This window comes from Macrobrachium nipponense, chromosome 22 (genome assembly GCF_015104395.2).
Source record: "Macrobrachium nipponense isolate FS-2020 chromosome 22, ASM1510439v2, whole genome shotgun sequence".
Lineage (NCBI taxonomy): Eukaryota > Metazoa > Arthropoda > Malacostraca > Decapoda > Palaemonidae > Macrobrachium > Macrobrachium nipponense.
Genome location: NC_087213.1, coordinates 78,002,437 through 78,029,193, shown reverse-complemented (window position 1 = coordinate 78,029,193; position 26,757 = coordinate 78,002,437). Strand labels below are relative to the sequence as shown.

Here is a 26,757-nt window from a genome sequence, read left to right as displayed (position 1 = left end):
TCAAACAAGGTAAAAGGCCACTTAAGATGGTGTGGCTCGACCCTCAGAAGTTACGAGAGGGCTTCTCCTTAAATCTTCTGAGCCCCGACCTAGTGTTGTTCTCAGACGCTTTCCATTTCCGGTTGGGGAGCAACACTGGGGGGGGAGGAAGTGTCAGGCTCCTGGAGAGGGGAACAGGTAGCCTGGCACATCAATGTAAAGGAACTGGCAGCGATATTCCTGTCGCTGCAGTTCTTCGAAGACAAACTGTCAAGCAAGGTTGTTCAAGTCAACTCAGACAGCACCACAGCCCTTGCATATCTAAAGAATCAGGGAGGAACTCACTCCAGATCCCTTTTTCTCCTTGCGAAAGAAGTTCTGCTATGGGCAGACGCAAGGCGCATCAAGATCCTGACAAGATTCCTGGCAGGGGTTCAGAATGTCAGGGCGGACCTTCTCAGTCGACGAAATCAGATTCTACCAACAGAATGGACCTTGCACCAGGAAGTCTGTCAACAATTATGGACATTGTGGGGACGTCCTCTAGTAGACCTGTTCGCTACATCGAGGACGAAGAGGCTTCCTCTGTATTGCTCCCCGGTTCTGGATCCAGGGGCAATTGCAGTGGACACGTTGCTCTGGAACTGGACAGACCTGGATCTTTACGCCTTTCCCCCCATTCAAGATCATGGGGGAGGTAATGAGGAAGTTCGCAGCTTCAGAAGGACAAGGTTGACTCTGATTGCCCCAATGTGGCCAGCAAGAGAGTGGTTCACAGAGGTCATGACATTCCTTGTGGACTTCCCAAGAACGTTGCCCTGGAGGAGAGATTTACTCAGACAGCCTCACTTCAAAAGGTTTCACCAAAACCTCTCCGCTCTGGCTCTGACTGCGTTCAGACTATCGAAAAAAGTTGGCCAGAGCGAGAGGCTTTTCAAAGGCAGCTACGAGAGCAATCGCTAATGCTCGAAGAGCCTCTTCAAGAGCTGTCTACCAGTCTAAGTGGTCCTCCTTCAGGGCATGGTGCAAAAAGGAAGGAATTTCCTCTTCCACGACCTCTGTGAATCAGATAGCAGATTTCTTACTCTATCTAAGAAATGTGCAGAAATTGGCAGTTCCTAAACAATCAAAGGTTATAGGAGTATGTTGTCTGCCGTTTTTTCGCCACAGAGGACGTGGACCTCTCCGACAATAAGGATCTGCACGATCTCTTAAGGTCGTTCGAAACCACCACCAAGATTCCACAAGCAAGACCGCCCTCATGGAATCTCGATGTGGTTTTGAAACATCTTATGCTAAGTCCTTTGAGCCTCTCCATGAAGCTTCTCTAAGGGACTTGACGAGAAAAACGCTTTTCCTAGCTTCTCTGGCGACGGCGAAGAGTGTTAGTGAAATCCAAGCGTTCAGTAGCCTAGTGGGCTTCAAGGGGGACAACGCTGTCTGCTCGTTGAGCCCATCTTCTGGCTAAGAACGAGAACCCGTCTAATCCTTGGCCGAAGAGCTTTGAAATCAAAGGAATGTAGAGTCTCGTGGGTCAAGAACCAGAGAGAGCCCTGTGCCTGTCAGGGCTCTCAAGTTCTATGTGAATAGGACTAAAGAGATAAGAGGTCCCTCAGGTAATCTCTGGTGCTCGGTGAAGAGACCAGATTTGCCGTTGTCGAAGAATGCTGTTGCTTTCTTCTTGAGGGACGTCATTAAAGAGGCTCATTCATCTTGCCAGAAGACTGATTTGAGCCTCTTTAAAGTGAAAAGCTCACGAAGTCGGAGCCGTAGCTACTTCTCTTGCCTTCCAAAGGCAATATGGTCTATCAAAGATATACTTGATAGCACTTTTTGGAGGAGCAATTCCGTATTCGCCTCACATTACCTCCGGGATGTGAGAACGATTTACGAGAAACTGTAGTTCTTTGGGGCCTTACATTTTGGCAGACACAGTTTTGGGGGCTGAAGGTAGCTCTCTCCCTATCCCTTAGCTTAGTTAGGTTAGTTTTATTGTGTTTTTGGTTGATGGTGAGACTTCTGTGGAAATCTCCCATTCTTAGTGTTAATGTCAGGGGTTTTTTGGTTAGTTGGTCAGGTGGTGGTCAGTTGCTGTGTTACTGCCATATGTTTGGCTAGATGGTCTTGTCACATTGTGGTCACGTCCCCGTTGACAGAGCATCCAGAGTGCACCAGCACTACAGGTCCAAACCTGGCTGGCAACTCTGATAAAAGCATAAGCAGGCTTTAGTGACAGTAATCACAGTCTACTTTGCTATCAGGTAAGGAACCAAGAAGTAAATCTTTTACTTAATTTAAGTTTCCTAAAAATCCTATTCTGTCTCTACCCACCATCCGAAGGTGGGATTCAGCTATATATATATCTGACAGGTAAGTTTCATGAACAAAATGTTATTGTTATAATACAATTAAGTTTGTTCATACTTACCTGGCAGATATATATAATTAGAGTGCCCACCCTCCTCCCCTCAGGAGACAAGGGTCATGAATAAATATGAACAGAAATGGGAATGGGTTCCTGATTCCCCCCTCCCAGCGGCGGGAATGGGTACTACCACCTGGCCGCCCCACTACGTGTGCCGCGAGTTTTGAAATTCTGTCGGACGTCAGAAATACAGCTATATATATATCTGCCAGGTAAGTATGAACAAACTTAATTGTATTATAACAATAACATTTTTGTTTTGGACTGGTATAAAGAAGTTGTTTGATATACATATTTGTATGACTATACTGTACAAATAGAGGTAAGTAAAAAATGAGGGATGATTAGCTTTGTGGTACTTACATTTTAGTGATGCTTCAGGATAGAATTTAGTTTTCATTCATTTGCTATGAGTTTTGGTTTATTAATAGGTATCATAGTATATTATAAAGATAATTGACTGCTTGCTTTGTTTCACAAGATTATGTAAAACTGTGAAAATTATATCTATTCATAAGGAAATTTTATGCATGGTATATTATTAATATAATTTGGTGTTTTGAACAGGACATCATCATGGGAGATAGCAAGGTTGTATTGACTGGAGGCACTGACAGTATGAGCATGGCACCATATGCTGTTAGGAACATAAGATTTGGCACCAGATTAGGCAGTGATCTTACAATGGAGGTGAGTGCAAATATTGAATACTATATGTGATATATGTGCTAGGCCTAGAAAATTATATTTCATATAAGTAACTTACCAGTAATTACATAGCTAATGTTCCAACCCTTGAGGCAGCCTAAATTCTGAAATTCGCAGTAGCGCTTCTATTGTTTTAGTGTAGGTGACTAGCCCTGCCTGCTTTCAGGGAAGAATAGGTACCACACAGCTGAAGAGCTTAATTAATTTCTGCTGGTTAACGACTGAACTTCAGTTATATGAGCAGCTTCATTTTGGATTTTTTGGTGCTGGATGGTTATACATACTATTTGATCTCCATTTTGGTGAAATATTCATACTTTTGGTAGCCATTATGCTATTTATAGGTAGGTTGGGTTTTTTGGACCAGTTTGTTCACTGATTACGACATTTATTCATGGACTATATCTGACTAGTTATCTAGTATTTGTTTTTACAGCAAGTGTTGCTAAACTAGACTGATGAAAGCCTCTTACTATTCACATACAATCTGTATTAATTATAGGGGACAGATTTGCTCAATTGATTTTACTTGTGATGAAGCAGGGACTGGGATCAGGGAAAAGGAAGGTATTAAAGACTTATCTAGAAAACTTGACAAAGACAAGGATGAGAAAAGTGGCTGCTAGAACTGAAGCTAAGAATTTAGCTAGCTTATAATCCACCCCAAGTCAGGTGTAGCTTATTTAAGTGTTCTCTTCTCCATTAACTGCCTTTTCTCCCGTAACCAGCCCTCCAACTATTCTATCTTACTCCGTTACCTGTCTTCCATGCTTCTGACCCCCACCCCATTGTCCTCAAAGCTTAGAGTTGACCAGAAATTTAGGGGGATTGATAAAGGGACTCTTGGACAAAGTGGAGTGTAAATAGTGCTGGAGGAGGTGGCTGCTCATCCCGCTGACACTCTTAGGTTTAAGTCCTTGTCAGACCTTATATTAAACCTGGAAAAGAGGCATACTGGAAGTCCAAGGGAGGTTGGTGGGGTTTGCCCACGGGTAGTTGCCCCCTCAGCTGAGCCTATTGTCTGGTGGTGCTTTTGTGATGAATCTCAGCCATTAAAGAGGTGTGTTGCAGTTGCAGATTGCTCCTCCCCGCTTCCGGTTCAAGAAGCCTGAGCACAGCCCCCAGGCTTCATGTGTAATAAATACATTTTAGAATTACATAATCTGTAAATAAAAACCCATGACCTGAGGTCATTGGCGAATTAGGAGGGTCCTACGTGACCAAGGCAAATCTAGATCACGCTATGCGATGTCTGCAGTAGCCTGGTTTAAGTTTGTTAAGAAATGTCATCGTTTTGCATTACTGATAACTTTGCATAACAACTTCCATGGGAAGGGGTTGACCTGTTAACCTGCGCCGGAAACTTGTAACTTCCGAGCCGGCGGACTACGTATGTTTTTATGTGAATCGCTGAGATAGCTAATGTTTCGCTATCAACGTGATGCTCTAAGAAGTTAGTTCATTTCTAGCGTCAAAACGGAACGGTCTCACGACCGAACTGTCTCTCTTGTTATGGAGTTTCAGAATAAAGTTGTTGTACTATTTTCAACTTATCCGTTTGAATCATCTCCTTTACTTTAAGAAGAACCACTCTACTAAGATATCACATAGGAGAAAGAAGGAACCAGAAGTACTTACGAATGACAGTCTTAAGGAAAAACAAACAGTCTTTCGCAAAAGCGAAACGACTAAAACATGTAGCTACTGGGACAGTCCCCAAAGTTTTTCTCCTGAGTGCTTGTCAACTTCCCAGTACCACCCATCATCGTCTATAGAGCACACAGCGACTCCCAAGTGCCCAGCACCAGTTTTTGAGCACACGACTCCATCTCCCATTCGCTTGGCTGCAGCTGCCAGGCACCTGGCGCCATGTTCCAAGCATTCTGTGCCATGTCTTCAGCTATCTGATTTGGCTTCTCCTGCATCCATGGTAGATGATCCTTCACTGGCGCCCATACAGTGCCATCTTAGTGATATTTTGGGCCTTTTACAGAGAACTCCTACAGCAGCAAAGGCTCCTTTGTACTTGTCTCCTCCGACTTTTTTGGATGAGGAAGTTCTCGATCACAAACCTTCTCCTATTCCTTACGCAGCTGTCCTCAGATACTTTTTGGCCAGTTTTCTGGTGTTCTTCACTCCAGCTGCCCCAGCCTCTCATGCCTCTACTTTTATGATGAGGAACCAACCTGATGAGAGTTCCAGGCTTCCTAAGATGGTTCTGTCTTTTTCGTTCAAGAAAGCCTTGAGTGAGATCTGAGTGTGGCTCTCAGCAAAGAGGGAGCAGTGCAAGGCTGTCTTCTGTTCCCCTCCCTCTTGTCTTTCACATAGAAGGTACCTTTACTACGCCAACAGGGAAGTTCCTTCATTGAGAGTCGCTGCCTCCTCCCAGGGGAACTCTTCCGGCCTTATTGATTCTTCCTGCAGGTCGGCTTTCGCTTCAGCCAAGATCATTTTTATGTTGTTTGGAGCTCGACCATTTAGTGAAGAATATTTTTAATGTGTTTGAAGTGCTAAGCTTTTTAGACTGGACCATAGGAGCATTTTCAAAGAAGATCGAAGAATGTTGCGAACTTGCAGAGTCCTTAGTCTTGAGATTGGCTGGTGTGTCCTCTGTTGTGCAGACAAAGCCATTACGGATGGGCTCTGGAATTGGTTGCTTTGTTTTCTTTGGGGGTGCTAAAGAAGAGGAAACTTTGGTGTTTGTTTACCACCAAAGGGGTTATTACCACCCAGAGGTCTGCTCCCCTTTTTTCACCATTGGATCACCATCATCTTTTTCCTTGGACCACGGTGCAGGAGTTAGCCTCGGACTTCCAGAAAAAGTCCTCTCAAGATCTGACAGAGTCAGAATAGTTTGGCACCAAGACAGTCTCACCTCTCCAACAGCAGTCCTTTTTTGGTGGTAGAGCAAGGTGCCAGTCCAGGCCATGCTGAAACTTGCGTTTGGCCAGACCTCCTAAGAAGACCTCGGCCAAATCTTCCTCTTGAAAGTGAAAAGTGAAAATCCAGTCCTCTGTAAACCAGTGGGAACCAGACTTCAACATGTTGAGGTGCTTGGCTTAATGCCTAAATCCTATATTCAATTCAATTCAATTCAACATGTTGGGTGGGTTTTGTAGGTTCTGAGAGAGGGCTACTCCATCCCATTCTGAGAGAATCCTCCCATAGCATAAATGCTCATTGCATTGACAGCCTACTCAGTGGGCTCAGAGAGGTATTCGGCCCTTGTGGAAGAGGTCTCTTTTCTCCTCTTGGGAGAGAGCTGTAGAGGTGGTTGAGGATGTCAGCACAGAGGGCTTTTACAACCAGCTGTTTGTTGTCCCCAAGTCATTGGGGTGTTGGAGACCTGTTCTTGACATCAGTGCCTTGAATTTCTTTGTCCAGAAGATAAAATTCACAGTGGAAACGAACTAATCAGTCCTGTCCCCCATTCACCGAGGCGATTGACTGGAAACCATTAATATGCAGGACACATTCTTCTATATCCCCGTACATCCAGACTCTAGGAATTACCTCAGGTTTGTGTTCCAGGGCAGTCTCTTCCAGTTTCGAGTCCTGTACTTCAGCCTCTCTACAGCTCTTCAGGTGTTTACTCATTTTCTCGCTCCTTTCATGAAGTCTCCCCACCTCACATGCATCAGCATCTCCCTGTATACCCAGATGATTGGCTTCTTGTCTCTCCATCAAGAGAAAAGTGCACAGAGGACCCTCCTCCTCGCCCAGGAGCTGGGTTTACTTGTCAACTTACAAAAGTCACAACTGATTCCGACTCAACTAATTCTCTACTCAAGGATGACGCAGTTTTCTCTCTTTTCTGGTTCAGCCAACAGGTGGATGAATCTCTTAGGAACCCTCATGTCCAGTGAGAAGTTCATCGGTCTACAAAGACTCCACATGAGAATACAGTCAAACCTTGGATTTCGTATGCCCAGGTTTTCATAAAATTTTTCCAACGAAATTTTTACTCTGCTGTCATACATTTCCTTGGAATTTGTACACTATACTTTCCTTGGAATTAATAAGCTCAGAAATGCTCTTTCCATGACTAGGCCTATACTGAGGACTCAAATAAAGCATCCCTTGTTCCCTCGTGACCAATTCTGCTTTTGTGTTCGTTGTATTTGTGCATTTTTATGAGAAACTGCGAAGTAAACCATCATGGGGCCAAGGAAAGCTACAAGTTCCAGCCCTTCTGTAAATAAGGCGAACAACACCATAGGATTTAAGAAAGAACTCATTGTTGGAGGCAATAATTTGTGAAAAGGAGAGGATGTTGCATGTCGATCAGTGAGAAAAAGCCTACAGCAAGTGCTGATGTTAGTGAATTTAAGGCCAGCAGAGGCTGGTATGAAAAATTAAAAAAGTGTACGGGCATACATAATATACCTACTTCAGTGATTAAGGACATGATTGCAAAGTGGAGCAATGTACAAAATTTTGTGGAGAATTATCATCTCAACAAAAGTGTTTCAGAGTAAGGGTCTGAGTACCAGCCAAATCTATCAGATGATGATGATTATAGTGTTTTTTTTTAGGGGATGACAGTGACAACAAGTGTTTGGAAGACATTGAACCTATTGTTGATGAAGGTTGGCGGTTCATAACTGATCCACCTTGTGACGTGGGCCCAGACCCAGCCCCCCCCCCATTCATGGAGGGTGACAGTGGGATTCCTGCTTACACACCAGATTTCACCTGCTTACGTGATGCATTTTTTTCTTTTCTTTTTTGTGGTGATGTAATTGACAAATTGAATGCTCGGGCATAGGAGTACTTTCATTCTACAGGAAAGCGTAAAAGGTGAAATAGGACTTCCTCATGGGGCCGGGACCTGTTAAGATCGTGATGAGATGTATGTTTTTTATAGCTTGCTGATGATAATGGGGGTGAATAAACTGCCCCGTATGTATTTGTATTGGTCACGAGATGCTGTTGCTTTTATTATTACGCATTATTATTATTATTATTATTATTATTATTATTATTATTATTATTATTACTATTATTACTGTTTTATTATTATTATTTTATTAAAAATAATGGCAGAATTCACAGAATTTATTTGCTATAAAATTCTTTCAATTCTAACGATTTGTCTTTCTGGCATGCTGGTATTATAAAGCAGCTGTTCAATATTCGTCATGCTGTAGGTCGTCAACGGAATTTCAGACTGTTAAAGGCAACTGGTTATCAGGGACAGGCTGGGGTCGTCAACAGGTATACAGGTGTATCTCGTAGGTCGGGAACAGGCCGTAGCCGTCAGGGGTCTATCCAGTATTCCTTGTTTTTTCTTCTTTTCTGGTTTTTCTATAGGCATCTACATGTTTTGGCCACCTCATTTGGCCATCTTCGGGATGGGATCGCTGAGTGCAATGGTCTGTGTCAAATGGATTCATGCTATTTATTGCATTCGGGTGGTTTGAGGAGATGGGTTCCTCAGTTTTCATTGGGCAATACCTGTGACGTCGTGAGCGATGTCATCAGGGGGCCGGTTGCTGGTTGGCTGTCCTCTTCGTGGGTGGAGCCTCATCCTAAATGGTGATGGTGGAGGTCCCCTCAAAGGGAGTGCTACCAGGTCGTCCTCAGGGCGAGAGCTTGAGCTTCGATCACCCACAGGGTTACTAGGGACGTCCTCAGAATGAGCGCTAACGCTTCTATCGCACCACTATCATCTGACATGATACTGAAAAACAACATATAAAATAACTGCAATCAAAAGGGAAAAAGGTTTAGAATTCAAATCTACATGATTTACGGACAAAATTGTGATCATCCTTCTCAGATAATAGCCTGAGGCATACTGGCATGTGTTGGCCAGTACCTCTCCTAATATCCCATATGAAAATGACATCACGACGTCCATCGGACGCTCATTGGCTAGAATGAATTGTGGGTGGAGCTTCAGCACCTCTCTTGTACATAATACTGTGTCTGGAAACCATCTAGCTGTAGGAAACAGCTTTGCTTTTTGAGGAGGGATGAAAGACGTATAAGCGTACGTCGCGGTCTTTAAGGGGGCCGGCCGGAACCCCTATACAGGCGGCCCGCGGTTAACGGCGCAATCACTCAACGGCGAATCGGTTTTACGGCGGTCGTCAAAAATATTCATTAAAAAAATAAGGCATTTTAAAGGTATCTTTACGGTACAAATTTCAGTTAACAGCGCCGCTAGCGCCGTTATCTAACGAGTTCATACATATGTAGAAATGCCGTTCAGACCATAAAGGTTATGCAAATTATATTAACAAATTTTATGGAGAGTTATTACATAGGTATTAGGGTAAAATATATGCCTCTGACGCTGTTCTATGCCGAAAATATCGAGTTACATAAGTGCAAATTTAGCTATGGATGTGTCGATTCATAATTGTTCATGCTTTTGTTTAAAATGTGTATGAAAATGTATTACGTGAAAGGCATTTTTATTTCTGTACAGAAATATAATACAAAGGCAGCTTTTGAAACTGCCCTTCACGTTATCAAATACGATGTTTATTCATGTTCTTTCTTGTAAGCCGCCGCCTGCCGCTCTTCCGAAAATATGATTTAAAAAAAGTGCAAATTAGCGATCGATGTGTCGATTTTATAAATGTTTATGCTTTTATGTTTAAAATGAGTATGAAAATGTATTACGAATAGGGTATTTTTATTTCTGTGCAGAAATATGATAAAAAGGCAGCTTTTGAAACTCCCCTTCAAGTTATCGACTACGATGTTTTTTTCAAGTTCGTTCTTGTATGCCGCCGTCTGCCGCTCTTCCGAAAATATCGAGTTATAAAAGAGTGCAAATTTAGCGATCGATGTGTCGATTTTTCAAATGTTTATGCTTTTATGCGTAAAATGTGTATGAAAATATATTGCGTAAAGGTATTTTCATTTTTGTACAGAAATAAGATACAAATTAAGGCAGCCTTTGTAACTACGCTCAACGTTGTCAGGGGATGGTTTTTCATGTTCGTTCTTGTCGGCCAGTTCCGAAAAATGCATTGTTATTTTATTAATTATGCATCTTTTCCATAAATCCTTTAAAAGGTTATACATTATTTCACTGTATCCAAGAATATTGTATGTATTCTCATATTATTGTATTTTAAAATACTTTGGCAAACTTAAGCCCGTATTCCGCGGAGCGGCCAATGTTGTGGTTAGAAATCAGCTGATGAATACGAGTCTGTTTCACCATAACGCAATTCTGAGCGAATGCTCTTGCTTCTAGTTAGCATAAACGAATATCTATATACTTGACTTATATGAGACAAAGTTATTTTTCCTTATACACCGTGTTTTAAGGTGGAAATATTTATTGAATATGTCTCGTTGTGAATGTGAACTACTATTTTTTTCGTTAACAGATTACGTTGGCGGCATGTTTATTGCGTAAAAAATTACGTGATTCCGTTCGCAATACGTAATCCTTTATATCATCGTAATACGAACTTTACGTTATTTATCTTATATCGGCGTGAAATCAACAGTAAAATGTGTTCTTTCAAGCACAGTAGTTTTGATTAAAATGATTTTATCCCAATTTTATTTACAGTTGTGTGTGATGGCAGACGTTTACTGCAGTTTTATCCTTGTTGCCGATGTACGATAATAGTCATTAGCAGCTTGAACAGTTTTCTCAGCTTCAGTTATAACTAGGTTTAAATTTAACGGTATATTTCCCGATTGATCTTTAATCTATATTGATCTCTGATCTATAGCGAATAAAGTTATTACATTAAGATATCTCAGTTCTATTCTATACATAACGCCATTTATAACAAATACGGTAATGTTGCACTGTAGTACGATGATCGAAATACAAGCCAAACAGATGTTATCCAGTTCGGTTGTACTTAGAAAAAAAAAAAAAAGTAGTTTCTCGTTCGGTTGTTCATGGCTGTACACGTTCACGCAACGAGTATAACGTTAAAACCATACTTTCATCATTCTCTTTTGCTTTTATTGAACTTATGTAACTAGAAGATGGATAAAGTTAGGCCATTGTAATTTGATCTCTCATAAAATCGAACTATCGTAAGACTAATGATCGTAACCTGAACAATACAGCTACCTGTACACTGTATAAACTTTATTATATCTTTACATACTCTAGACACCCACATGTACTGTACAGTAAATTCTATAGTACTATACTGCATAAATATAATTTTACTTATTGTGCCGTTGTGGGATTACGGCGCCTTTGACTGGTCTAGAGTTTCGAAAGAAGGTGTGCGGCGGCCGTAGGCTTTAAAATCGCTCAGCGTCGAAAATCGCTTGGCGTCGGTGGCCAGGAACGGAACCCCTGCCGCTAACCGAGGGCCGCCTGTATATGGTGGTATAGGGCGAAAAATGCAAAGTCATGAAAAAATTCATTGAGCTTCATATGGCAATTGAGAATACGTATACAAAATATTTCGTCAAAATTCCTGTTACTTTCGTAGTTACAGGTATTTAGTTAACGTAACTCAATAAGCCTAAAACATTGATCTGTACAAGAAAATGCAATATTTCTTCTATTATCGTAAATTTTGATAATTATTGTCAAAGAAATTGGGAGAAATGGCATCTGTAAACATTCCCCGAGTCGAGAAGGAGACTTCAGGCTCAGCTACCAAGTCCAGTCATGATTTAGTGCGATCACAGACTACAAGTTGTCTACACGTTCGATTTCACCTCTGACATTCGCTTGCTTTTACGTATGTTTATGTATGTTTCGGCAAGGATTTCATCATGCCAATGAGGAAAAGATAAGGAAAACATCTCGCTAACATACAGACAAAGAAAAATCGCTCTAGTATTATTACAGAATATCATAATGTACGCGTAGTTAGTGAAGAGAGAGGGGAGGGTTGCGTAGTAAGGGTTGCTTAGTAACGCCCCCGTCTTGCCTGACAGCACACGTCACACTCTGCCCAAGGCTACGATCTTTGAGCAAAGAGATCTTCATTTATGATAAATAACAAAGTTTTGGTTTTTTAATACCCAAAATGGAATACGAAATTCATAATAATCATGATTTATTAAATTGTCTTTGTAAAAAAAGAGTACACCTTCGAGTTTCACCTCTGACATTCTCTTGCATTTACGTTTGTTTATCTTTGTTTCGGGCAAGAATTTCATCATGCCAAAGAGGAAAATACAAGGAAAACATCTCGCTAACATACAGAAGAAGAAAATTCGCTGTAATAAGCCGAGTTAGTGAAGGGGAGAGAGAGAACTGCGTAGGAAGGAGTGCCCCATCTTGCCTCAAGCAGTGCCCCAGGCTGCGATATATGAGCAAAGGGATCATCATTTATGATTGAATTATGATAAATAAAATAGTTTTGGTTTATTAATACACAAAAAAGAAATATACATTCATAATAATCATTATTTATTAACATTGTCTTTATAGAAATACGAAGGAAAACTTTGAACGCCCGTATCTCAAAACTATACTTCTTGACCTTCAAAATCTATCTTCTCACTTAGTTTTAAAGCTATAACATTGGAATTTGGTATATAACTCAGAAAGACATTATAGAACAATCAAATAGAGCCCTTTTTTCCAATTTTTGTTTCGTCTTTTTTTTATAAATTTTTTTCTCCTGATTTATAGGGTTTATTTTTTTACCATATTGAAAAATTCATATCTAGCAAAAAAATTACTTTTAGAAAAAAAAAAACTCGATTCGATTGGATGTCTACATCATGTCTATATATGGTAGTAATCCCAGGTCTTAATATTAAATATCAAGGGAGGAGATAGAATTTGAAAAATGGTTATTTTCGGAATAAATCGCCCTGGCGTCACAAAACCGAAGGTCAGAGGCGAAAATCATATGCGGTTTGGAGATGTCCCAAGTCACCTTATTAAGTGGTATGAATATCAAAGTCCTGTCCTTAAAAAATGGCATTAGCCGGCCGGCCCCCTTAATTACTGGACCGTAAAAGACGTACATGTGTATGCCCCAGTGCTGAAGGGGTTAAGCTTGAAGGCAAAGTTAACTTTTTGTTTTGTGGTTTTAGAAAACCCAGAATGTATTTGTGAAGGTTAAGCTTGGAAGAGGCAAAGTTAACCTTTTGTTTTGTGTTTTTGAGAAACTTATAACGTCTTTATCAAGGAACATGAGGTCCTCTGTGACGTATTTGATTAGGCTAGTGCATGAGAACTAGCTCAATATCTTCTACCTTTATTGAAGCTAAGTATTCATAATGTGAGCAGTTGTAACTTGATTTAGTGTCAAGTCAATTTGTTGTTTCAGAATAGGATTGATGTGGTGCAGTAGAAGTGCAATTCAGTTTTTACCCGCTCACTACCTTAGTGTACAGAATAGTGTTTGAAAACAGTAAAGCCCTTAATCCACTACTAGTTCTAGTAGGTAGTCTTTTTCTGAACCGAAGAGCAGTTCTTTGGGCTCTTTTGTTTAAATCCCGGGTTTTAATATTTTGAGGTGCGTGAAGGTACAAAGTTTGTATGGAGCATACCTTTATATCATAAAGGTATTTATTTTAAGTGACAAGTTTTATAGGGCTTTTGGACCCAGGCACAAGGGTCCCTCATACCACTTGTGTTTCATTCTGCTGAATCAAAATGGTTTTCTCCACAAGGCTTTTCTTTGCTGCACATGTAGAGCCTTGCTACATGAATGGAATCCAACTTCTGGTGGTAGTAAAATCCAGAAAGGATTCCAGATCAGGTGAGAATGTTTTGGGTTTCATGCAAGAAACCTTTAGCTCGAATGGCTGAGCAGATTTTTGTCTGGCTGCACTGCCCACCGTCCTCTTCTTAATGTGGGAATCGGATAACTTTAACAGCAGGTAAGATTCATCACAAATAATATAAATTTTCATAATAAAATTTATTGTTTGGATACTTACCTACTGTTAAAGTAGACCCACCCAGCCTCCCCACAACTTAGTGGTCTGTCAAGGAGAATTCTGACAAGAGCTAAAACATTCAAAACACACTGGGTGGAGAACAAGTAAACTGGACAGCATCTTTTGTGTGAATGCCAACTCGCCTGATTGGCGTGGAGATATAGCTAACTTTAACAGTAGGTAAGTATATCCAAAAAATGTTTTTGGGTTGGTTGGAACGAATTATCCTGATTCCCTTTATTTCTTATGGGGATATTTGTTTCATATTTTGAGCTAATCATACTTCAAACAGCCTTCTGGAACGGATTAAGTTCAGAGTCTGAGGTACTACTGTATTTTCCTCATTTATGTAAGTGGAAACACATATTGTATGAAAGGAAGATATTATGTTTTGTTATACTTGTATTTAGTTAGGAAAAGCGTTGTGTTTAGTTATTTCATGTATTAGTTTGATACGTTGAATGTTCGGTGTCTGCCAGTGATGGTCTGATTGTCACTCTGGACACAGCTCTGACAAAGTCGAGACGAGTCATGTTAGCTCAAGCAAGTGGCTTGCAGATCAGTTCATGATTAGGGATAAATTTTAATCTGAATATATTGTTTTGAAAATGGTTCCTGGATGCATTGATATATTTTTCAAATTGCTCAACACACATAAGTTTGATTAACCTGTCAAATTTACATATTCACAGGACACACTCTGGGCTTCACTAACAGATGCTTATTGCAAAACTCCAATGGGAGTTACTGCAGAAAACCTGGCAGAAAAATATAATGTTACTCGACAAGATGCTGATGATTTTGCACTAAAAAGTCAAACAAACTGGAAAAATGGTAAGTTTTGACATTGTAATTTTTGTATATAAATCCTTTAATACAGTGGTAGACTATAGAAACAAATATTGATTTAACATCAGCAAGAGGAATCCCATTAAGTAGATACTATCTGAACCCTTTGCAAAACAAGGTTAGAATTTAGTTATTGAAAAGATATTTGTAGGTGATCCAGGTGTTGTATGCATATTAACACTTATGCTCTGAATATTTTTATGGTTTAACCTCTTACCCCAAATTTGTAATAAGTTTTAATTTTGGCTAAATATCTGTGAGGAGTTTAGACAGCCACAGGTCTGCATTCATGAGATTGGATCTGTGCCAAGAAGCAGCAGCTTTTGTGTAAGCAGCAAGCCTGGTTTAAGTGCCATAACACATAGCATCCATATGTGAAATAAAGATTCATAGGCCAAGGTAACAGTATCTTGGTAGCCAGCTAAATAACATTCCATTTTAAGGAGATTTTAACTGTATTGTTCTGTCATATATTCTATCTTTGAAAGCTTGGTTAGTTTTTTACTTGGGACTGTCACTGCTGACACTATTTTTTTTATGGTCTGCAGAGGGTTTATTTTAGCACAAAATTTGTAGGTCTATTTGTTTTGCATATAAAGTGTAAAAAACAAAATACATATTACATTTTGTTTGTGTCTTAATGAAAATATAGAAAAATGTTGAATATTAACTTATAAATGTTTGGCAAGGCCTATTGATCCTTTGCCTTATCTGTGAAAAGCGGAGTACTATCTTATAATATTCATTATGATTTTTAATAATAATTATATTTGTACTTTTAGATTTTCACAATCAATAATGTATTGTACAGTAGTTATGAAAATATATAATTGATCATCATAGTGCTGAATGGCTCTCTCAGTTGTCCATTTGCCCTAATTCTGAGCCAGTATGCTTTAGGACTGAATTGTTTACTACTTGAGAGAAAAATGTTTATATGTACATACTACTCTTCATAGTGGGGTAAAAGTCAAATAAAAATCATATATTTCCGTATATAATTAGCATAAGTAATTGTTGGTAGTGGGTAATAAAACTTAAATAAACGGTTTTGAATATAATTAAAGAACAACATCAAAAGATAAATCAACCGATTCTGCTTAACATAATTAAAGGAAAACAACAGTCAATTTTGTTCGTCCTATATGTATAGTATTCAGTAAAAATGATTTCTCTAGCCAGTTTCAGTTTATGAATGCTATTCACATCCTGATATTTTGGTACCTTGTTTGCCAAATGTTGCTTATGTTGAACATTCCATTTTTTTAAAGAAATTTTCCCAAAAAAAATTTTGTATTGTTTCTAAAACAAATAATACTACTTGTACTTTGAACTGACCAATTATCTTGTTCATACTTTTATTCGACGGTCTACTGTGTTCTACAAGAAAAACTGTATTAACATGTTTTTTCCTTGTAATTTATAAATTAATGATAACCATATTCATCAAAATAAATAAAAAGAATAAGACATTTCAATAGAAAATTTAGTATAAATGATACATCACTACGGTGACGTCACGCGCAGTTGACTTGAGACTGAACAAGGGAGTGTTGATATTTAAGAGAGAAGGAGAGAATAGAGTTAAAATAGTATACTGTATGTATTAAAAAGGGAATTTCACAATAAACTTATCATGATAAAATCTGAAATCAGATGCAATACAGAAACAACAAAAACATAAAAAGTCTTAATTGAGCCAGTGTTCAGTGCACTGAATAAGACACGGTATAGTTTAATGATAACCATATTCAACAAAACAGTAAGTGAAAGAATAAAGCTTTTCACGATAAAATTTAGCATAAACGATGAACAAAATCACACGTCATTGCGGTGATGCACAGCTAACTTGAGATAGAGTTACAAGGATTAGGGTGTCTCAAAGACTTAATAGTCCATCTGAGGTGACATCATGTGCTCACATATCTCTTGGAGTGGGTTTTACTGTTCATTCACAGTGTCCTAATGATTTTGTCTTAACTTTCTTTTAAACTCTTCCATACTGTTGCTCTTTACAACTTCTGGTGTCAGTTTATTCCATGTGTCACATATCTTGCATGTAAAGAAGTTCCCACAATAGAATCTATTTATATCCTTTTTTAGTGTTGGTGACCAAAACTGTATTGCAATACTCAAGATCAAGTCTTATCTATTGATGTGTAGAGCTGCAGCACTCTCCTTGTTTCTGTATTTGAACTGCCGCTTTATGTATCCCACTAGTTTCTGTGCCTTCTTTTCTGCTTTATGCACTGTGGGTTGTTTGTTCCTATTTGTAACACTTCACACTTATCCCAGTTAAAAGGCATTTGCCATCTTTTTGAACACATTTTCTTTATATTTCTATAACTTTCCACTGTATGTGGGTCTGCTGCATTTACACCTAGTTTGGTGTCGACTGCAAATTTGGCTATCCTGCTAGTTAAGCCTACATCAATGCCATTAATGTAAATGAAAAATAAGAGAGGGCCAAGGACTGAACCCTGAGGAACTCCACTTGCCATATATGCCCATTCTGATTCTTCACCATTTACTACGACTCTGCTTTCTATAAGTTAGCCAGTCTTCTATCCAGTTTGCTATTTCTCCTTCAGTTCCTAAGTTCTAACTCTTGTCATTAGTTTCTTGTGTGGAACTTTGTCAAAGGCCTTTTTGAAATCTTAAGTAGAATATATCTAATGCTCTACTACTGTCATAAATACCAGGCATGTTATGAAAAAACTCCAAGAGGATTGATACGCAGGATCTGTTTTGTCTGGAACCGTGTTGGCTGTTTAAAAACAAGTTGTTTGTATCAATGTGATTCACAATTTGATCTGCAATTATGGACTCAAAAATCTTACAAACGACTGACTTTAGACAGATTGGTTTATAATTTCCCGCCTCTTCTCTTGGACCTTTTTTGTAAGCTGCGGCACATTTCCTAGTTTCCATCCTTTTGGTGCCTTTCTTTGTTCTGCACTTTTCCTGTAGAGTTTATATAGGTGAGGAACTATCTTCCCTTTTAGCTCTTTAATTTCTCTTGGATGAATCCCATCCAGGCCAGGAGATTTGAACTTATTGAGTTTATCTATTTTGTTTGTAATGTCCTCTTCTGTAAATATAATTTTGTCCAATGGTTCTGCCCATTCATATTCAGTTGCAAGTTCCGGTATTGAGGTAGTGTCTTCAATTGTGAAAACACTAGTAAAAATTTTATTCTAACTTTTTCCAAGTCTGAGTGCTCCAGGTTTTGCTTTTTCCAAGTCTGAGTTCACCAGCTTTCCTCTATTGTCCCTAAAGGGACTTTTGCTATTTTTTATTGGTTTCCTACTATTAACATGCGTAAAGAATTCTTTTGGATTTTCCTTACAAACTGATGCAACTCTCTCTCCTCACTCATCTTTGCATTTCTTACTGATTTGTCCACCATTCTACAAAGTTCTTTATGCCTGCTTGCTTCTTCTGGTGTTGGGTATGGGTTCATTAATATGTGCAATCTGTCTATTTCTCTTATTTTGTTTTTAATTTCTCTGTTGAACCACTTAGGCTGAGGGTTGCAATTTGTTAGTATTTGCCTTAATGTTATACATCTAGAGCGTTTTTCTGTGTATTCCTTTAGAAAGGCTTCCCAGTACTTATCTATGCCTATGTTCATGTCGTACTCTAGATTTTTAACATACTTCTTTAGCTTTTTAGGTCTTGTCGACAGTAGTCAAATCTCATTGTGGGGGGACCACAAGCTTAAAAACTGCCGGGCAAATCCCCCCCACATAAACCTAATCACTCCAGCTGCCCAACCCACCCTCAGTCACACTTTCCTCTTAACACTACAGAACACAAGCAGGACAATTGACCTACACCTACACACACACAAAAAAACAAACACATGTAGTTACCAACCCCACTAGATACTCCGGTCAGCATCACTTTAATGACTTAATTTTAAACCTATTGTTGTGGTAAAACATTATGAAAATGCAAAGCTCTCCACACTGCTGGACAGCTCTACTCTTAGTCCAAGGAAATAATTTGCAATGTTTTGAAACTTCATTTTAGAGAAGCAATAAAGAGGTTCTTCAACTGATGTTGCAAAGGCCACTGCTTACACAGCTGTAGCTGCAAAAATTTTGTCATTGAATTTGCAAATTTGCAAAATATCAATTGAGAAAATGCAATCCTGTAAATAATAACTTGAAAAGAAAATAGATAAAATTGCTTGAGGAAAAATATTCCTGAAGACAGACCCAGGAGAACTTATTACATTATTATGGTTATTATTATTCCTCAAGCACTGCAATGAAAGTAAATCAAAGAACCAAAATATCCTTAGTACCACTTCTTAAGGAAATGAAGTAGAGTAAATGATAGGTTTCAGGCAAAACTGTAAACAAGGGGTTAACATTAAGGGAAAAATTTAAGTGGCTAAATAGATACTATAGCCACATCCTAGCTGTCTTAATGTTGGAGGCTAAACCTAAGTCATCTTTATCTCCTTTGCCTTCCACCTTCCCATCATCATCAACTCATGATGTAAGCTCATATATGAGCTATGTATGGGGTTCAAGAATATAACCTGAACACATTCAGAGGAATATATCTGTGGCATGTTTTATGAGAACACTGTAGATAGTACTAAAAGTTCATCGTTGTGTCGTTTTGGTCTTGGCTGCATTACTTTGATTTTGCAAATTTTATTTTATCCTTTTCTCTATTCACTTGGATGTCTAACTGTCTTTCTTCAATATGATTTAAGAACACATTCTTTGGGTGAGCATTATGAGTAGTAACACCTAAGTGGTGTTGTTAAATTACTTAATACATTAGTAATATTATAATAGTATTTAATGTTATAATAGTATTCTATATATATATATATAATTTTTTTTTTACGTTATTTCAGCTCAGGATAATGGTCATTTTACTGCTGAGATTGCACCTATTGCTGTTAAAACTAAGAAGGGGCCTGTTGATATGACAGTAGATGAACACCCAAAGCCACAATCTACTTTGGAAAGTGTGGCAAAGCTGCCACCAGTCTTCAAGAAAAATGGAACTGTTACTGCTGCTACAGCCTCTGTAAGTTAACTGCTTCCATTTTGTTTTTTGTGATTGAGTTTTACATGTTTTAATATGATCTAAAGGAGTTTGGGATTTTATTAGCAGCTCTTTAGTGATAACCAAATGTTTAAAAATGTAAACATTTTCATGTATGTTGAATATTTACTATTGAAAATGCAGAATTTTTTGTGAATATTCATGTAATGGCTGTGAACTAAAGTTATTTTTGTGTTGTTCATCAAAATGAAACTCTTTGATATACACATATGTATGTAATCCAGTTACCTTTATTATGCCACAGAAATGTTAGAATTCTAACGAGCTAAAGTGTGGTAAGAAATTTCATTAATTGAGTCAATAAAATGACAGCACAAGCTCAGAGCCTCTCAAAAATGGATGCATATCCTCTGATCATAAAATGTATTACAATACAGGCAGTCCCCGGTTATCGGCAAGGGTTCCATTCTGACGGCTTGGTGATAAGCGAAAATTGCCAATAAACAAAAATTGGCAACCTCTGTTGGGTATGTATTAATGCCATAACTCTATTATCAGCGCCAATAACTGGAAATCAAAGCATTATGGCACTGAACATTGCCAATTTTTGGCGATGGGCAAACGCCATAAAACCAGATCTCCAATAACCGGGGACTGCCTGTACAAGGAAAATCATATAGAGGTTGTTGACTAATAGCAGCTTATCCTTGTCATCATCATAAACATATTTTTAGTGGTTTTCCCTACAAGGGCTTTGATGTGAAATGGATTTCTCTTCATTCTTCTCTGAACTCCCACAAAGTCTAGGTGTTATGCATCTCCCTTCTCCTTGCTTTTCTAGGCTGTCCCCCTTCTCCATACTTTTTTAGGCTATATGTCCCCCCCTTCATGCATTCTAGGCTATGTGTCCCCCTTCCCAATGCTTTCTATGGTGTCCCTTTTCTCCATGCTTTCCTAGGCCCCTCTATTGTTCTTGCGACTTCCAAATCTCATATTTATCTATCCAGCTGTTACTTGTTCTATTCCTTCTCATCACATGTCCAAACCATCTCATCATTTGATATATCAGTCTTCTATTTGAAGCATAGACAGAAGAGATCAAATTGTACAGTAATACTGTAAGATCACTGGTCTTATCACTGTGTTTATATATCTTGACTTTTAGCTTGATTGGCATTTTCTTATCACACCACATCAGCTACCTCTTTCCACTTCCCTCCATGCAGCTTTTATCCTACTGTCAGCTTCAGCCTCACATCCTCCCTCTTGGCTTAAAGTGGATCCTAAATATTTAAACTTTTCTGCCCGTTTTATAATCGAGCCTCTTCTTTCTTGTATTACTATTCTGTCTCTATCTTCCCTACTGCTCAGCAAAACCTCTTATCTAACATTCACCTTTAAACCACCCCTCTCTAAAGGTTCCTGCCACTCTCCAACCCTTCTCTGTAGGTCTTCCTTATTTTCAGTGGTAATCACCAAATCATTGGTGTACAACAATGCCCACAGCTCTTCATTCCTGATCGCTTCACGCAACACATCCGTGACCCGCACAAACAAAAATGGGCTTAATGCTGGTCCCTGGTGTAATCCAACACTAACTTCAAAGTTTTCTGTTTCCCCAACTGCTGTTATTACTTTTGTGCGCGTTCTTTTACGTATCATCTTGACCAGCCTAACCAACTTTTCTGGGACTTTCCTTTAAGGAAAACACCAAAACATCACTTCTCTTGGGATTCTATCATATGCTTTCTCTAGGTCTATGAATGCACAGTAGAGTTCCTGGTTTCCCTCTAGCCTCTTTTCTTGTAGCTGTCTTACTATGAAGATGGCATCCACCGTCCCTCTTCCTCTTATAAATCCACACTGCTGTTTCCTGATCCTTACAATCTCTCTTAATCTCTCATTCAGTACTTTCTAAAACTTTCACTCCATGCTCTGTTAGTTTAATTCATGACATCTCCCTTCTGCTTGTGTGTGTATATATATATATATATATATAGTATATATATATATATATATATATATATATATATATATATATATATATATATATATATATCTATATATATATATATATATACAGGCGGCCCGCGGTTAACGGCGCAATCACTCAACGGCGAATCGGTTTTACGGCGGTCGTCAAAAATATTCATTAAAAAAATAAGGCATTTTAAAGGTATCTTTACGGCACAAATTTCAGTTAACAGCGCCGCTAGCGCCGTTGTCTAACGAGTTCATACATATGTAGAAATGCCGTTCAGACCATAAAGGTTATGCAAATTATATTAACAAATTTTATGGAGTTATTACGTAGGTATTAGGGTAAAATATATGCCTCTGACGCTGTTCTATGCCGAAAATATCGAGTTACATAAGTGCAAATTTGGCTATGGAAGTGTCGATTCATAATTGTTCATGCTTTTGTTTAAAATGTGTGTGAAAATGTATTATGTGAAAGGCATTTTTATTTCTGTACAGAAATATGATAATATGATACAAAGGCAGCTTTTGAAACTGCCCTTCACGATACCAAATACGATGTTTTTTCATGTTCTTTCTTGTAAGCCACCGCCTGCCGCTCTTCCGAAAATATCGTTATTTTTAAAAAAAAGTGCAAATTAGCGATCGATGTGTCGATTTTATAAATGTTTTATGCTTTATGTTTAAAATGTGTATGAAAATGTATTACGAATAGGGTATTTTTATTTCTGTGCAGAAATATGATAAAAAGGCAGCTTTTGAAACTCCCCTTCAAGTTATCGACTACGATGTGTTTTTCAAGTTCGTTCTTGTATGCCGCGGCGGCATACAAGAACGAACTTGAAAAACACATCGTAGTCGATAACTTGAAGGGGAGTTTCAAAAGCTGCTTTTTTATCATATTTCTGCACAGAAATAAAAATACCCTATTTGTAATACATTTTCATACACATTTTAAACATAAAAGCATATACATTTATAAAATCGACAAATCGATCGCTAATTTGCACTTTTTTTGCCGCCGTCTGCCGCTCTTCCAAAAATATAGAGTTAAAAAAAAAAAATGAGTGCAAATTTAGCGATCGATTTGTCGATTTTTCAAATGTTTATGCTTTTCTGTTTAATATGTGTATGAAAATATATTGCGTAAAGGTATTTTCATTTTTGTACAGAAATAAGATACAAATTAAGGCAGCCTTTGTAACTACGCTCCACGTTGTCAGGGGATGGTTTTTCATGTTCGTTCTTGTCCGCCAGTTCCGAAAAATGCATTGTGTTATTTTATTAATTATGCATCTTTTCCATAAATCCTTTAAAAAGTTATACATTATTTCACTGTATCCAAGAATATTGTATGTATTCTCATATTATTGTATTTTAAAATACTACGGCAAACTTAAGCCCGTATTCCGCGGAGCGGCCAATGTTGTGGTTTGAAATCAGCTGATGAATACGAGTCTGTTTCACCATAACGCAATTCTGAGCGAATGCTCTTGCTTCTAGTTAGCATAAACGAATATCTAGATACTTGACTTATATGAGTCAAAGTTATTTTTCCTTATACAGCGTGTTTTTAGGTGGAAATATTTATTGAATTGTCTCGTTGTGAATGTGAACTACTATTTTTTTCGTTAACAGATTACGTTGGCGGCATGTTTATTGCGTAAAAAATTACGTGATTCCGTTCGCAATACGTAATCCTTTATATCATCGTGATACGAACTTTACGTTATTTATCTTATATCGGCGTGAAACCAACAGTAAAATGTGTTCTTTCAAGCACAGTAGTTTTGATTAAAATGATTTTATCTATGGTTGTGTGTGATGGCAGACGTTTACTGCAGTTTTATCCTTGTTGCCGATGTACGATAATAGTCATTAGCAGCTTGAACAGTTTTCTCAGCTTCAGTCATAAGTAGGTTTAAATTTAACGGTATATTTCCCGATTGATCTTTAATCTATATTGATCTCTGATCTATAGCGAATAAAGTTATTACATTAAGATATCTCAGTTCTATTCTATACATAACGCCATTTATAACAAATACGGTAATGTTGCACTGTAGTACGATGATCGAAATACAAGCCAAACAGATGTTATCCAGTTCGGTTGTACTTAGAAAAAAAAAAGTCGTTTTCTCGTTCGGTTGTTCATGGTTGTACACGTTCACGCAACGAGTATAACGTTAAAACCATACTTTCATCATTCTCTTTTGCTGTTATTGAACTTATGTAACTAGAAGATGGATAAAGTTAGGCCATTGTAATTTGATCTCTCATAAAATCGAACTATCGTAAGGACTAATGATTGTAACCTGAACACTACAGCTACCTGTACATGTATAAACTTTATTATATCTTTACATACTCTAGACACCCACATGTACTGTACAGTAAATTCTATAGTACTATACTGCATAAATATAATTTTACTTATTGCGCCGTTGTGGGATTACGGCCCCTTTGACTGGTCTAGAGTTTCGAAAGAAGGTGTGCGGCGGCCGTAGGCTTTAAAATCGCTCAGCGTCGAAAATCGCTTGGCGTTGTTGGCGAGGAACGGAACCCCTGCCGCTAACCGAGGGCCGCCTGTATATATATATATATATATATATATATATATATATATATATATATATATATATATATATATATATATATATATATATATTAGGGCTTGTGCCTTGTATGATAAGGCGCCCTATGAGGTAATGTTAGACTTGCGATAATTTTACGGCTAAGTCGGTTGTATTGCACTTCCATATTCATGGGAGTGACTTGGGGTTTGTAGATCACTTACGAATTCGGTATTATCTCTTGGTTACGACGATGATGTGTTAAACTCATGGTGAGGAGGTTCTTGTAGAAAACACGAAGTATAAAAATAGATATATTCTTCTGAAGTTTTACATGCTGAGATCAGATATGATTGTACAAGTCTTCTAATAACGATAGCTTGATCGCTTCTGCCAATGATGATGGCTACTTCTGTTCTCTCTACATGATAAAGCTTAGGTAAAGAGATACAGGTCTTCTAATGACGATAGCTAATTCTGTTCTGCCCGTCTACCATCTCTGTTACAAGTTATGAAGGAACAGACAGTAGTTCGAACATATGAACATACATACAAATGACATAGTTTCATACGAACACACAATCAAATGAGACACGCTACAGATCACGTAGGCCGTTTGAATCATAGGTCGGGGTAGTTGTCTCAAGCAGGGAGCTTGGACTGTTTCAAAACAAATGAATGATCACAGATGACGGCATGTCAACTTAGCCTACATACTTATTGTATACGTCATCTTTAGCGTCTCTAGTCTGATCACATTCCTGCAAGCAATCTTTTATATATATGGACTAACATTCCATATTTTTATTATGTAAACACTTACATATATATATATAATATATATTATATATATATATATATATATATATAGATAGATAGATAGATAGATAGATAGATAGATAGATAGATAGATAGATAGATAGATAGATAGATTCTATATATATATATATAGATATAGATATTAGATATCGATATAGATTATAGATATAGTAGATATAGATATAGATATAGATATAGATATAGATATATATATATATATATAGATATACAGATATATAGATATACATACATACATCATTAGACTCTCCTCCCAATCCCTTGGTATTTCTTCCTCTTCACATATGGCTTTTAATAAATCCAGCATCCTTTTGTCCCCCTCTGCACTTAGTAATTTGAGCATTTCAATTTGGAACTGATGGACCTGGTGATTTACCATTCTTCATTTTCCTCAAGTTTGAAATCTTATAGATATTGTTTTCTCCTTCTCTTGTTCTCAGTCTTTCATTCAACTGCTCTGGTGCCCTTCCTATAGCCATACCTACCCCCCTCCTCACTTCTCTTTCCTCTTCTCAGTATCTTTCTTCTGCACCCTGTGCATGTCTTACTTTCCAGTCCTTAAATGCTTTTGATTTTCTTTTAATTGATTATTGCACCTCTCCATTCCACCACCACTTTCCTCCTCTCGACACTCCATAACTGATGGTTATGGAATTTCTCTGCTTCCCCACACATGTGTCTCTCATGTCTGCCCAGATATTTTCCACTCTATTACCCTGTCCAAATTCTACATTCCCCCTTTCCAGATGTTTCTCTCTCACAGTCCTCCAAAATTGCTCCCCCCTTCCCTCTTTAAGTTCCCAAATCTTAATTCTAGATCTTTTCTATCTCTTCTTGGGTTTCCTACCGCTCATTTTGAAATCCATCATCACCAACCCATGCTGTTTAAGACACGCTTCTCCCAAGATCACTTTGCAGTTTGTCACGTTACTTTGGTCGGCTCTGTTATTGTGTGACTTGTAACCCTGTCACATATGTCCATGGAATGAAGGGTGAAGAAATGAAACTGTAGGTTCTTAAAATTCCATATATTGACAACTACAGCGATGTGAAGGCGGAAGGAAGTTCCGTGCTTCACTCCTCAGTGACCACAGGGCAGGAACTGATTAATGCATTGTATATAAGGTGAGAAACAATAGTGGTGTTGCCGCATATAAATGCAGTGTTGCCATGATGCGTAATGAAACAAGTGGTCTTACAATAAGTGCGTATTGTATTAATAACAGGTATTGTAATTGGCAATACTAATACCTGATGTTCCTGTGGTGGGGAAAGGTAGTGATGCCAGCACACTGTAGGCATTATGAAAGGTGGTTTGCAGCTTCCCCTCTGCCCCTAGCTGCACCCAATTTTTAGCCTTTTTCTTTACTTTCCTCTTGCTGTTCAAACACTCCATCTCCCTCTCTTGGGTGTCTCAAACACTCATACTGAAAGTGCCCCAGTTCTTGGACTTGATTGTCAAATTTCCATAATTCAATCAACAATACGATGTTAGTGGGAATATATAATGAAGGGAAGCCA

General features: G+C 38.3%; 1 protein-coding gene across 1 annotated transcript in view; it reads left to right on the top strand.

The window, feature by feature from the left end:
• LOC135198816 (3-ketoacyl-CoA thiolase, mitochondrial-like) overlaps positions 1-26,757 on the top strand; it is an 82,207-nt gene that overhangs the window by 38,378 nt on the left and 17,072 nt on the right. The window contains exons 4-6 of the mRNA XM_064226783.1: positions 2,972-3,094; positions 14,656-14,797; positions 19,692-19,867. Of these exons, the coding sequence (XP_064082853.1) occupies positions 2,972-3,094; positions 14,656-14,797; positions 19,692-19,867 (441 nt within the window). The remainder of the gene's footprint in view (positions 1-2,971; positions 3,095-14,655; positions 14,798-19,691; positions 19,868-26,757) is intronic.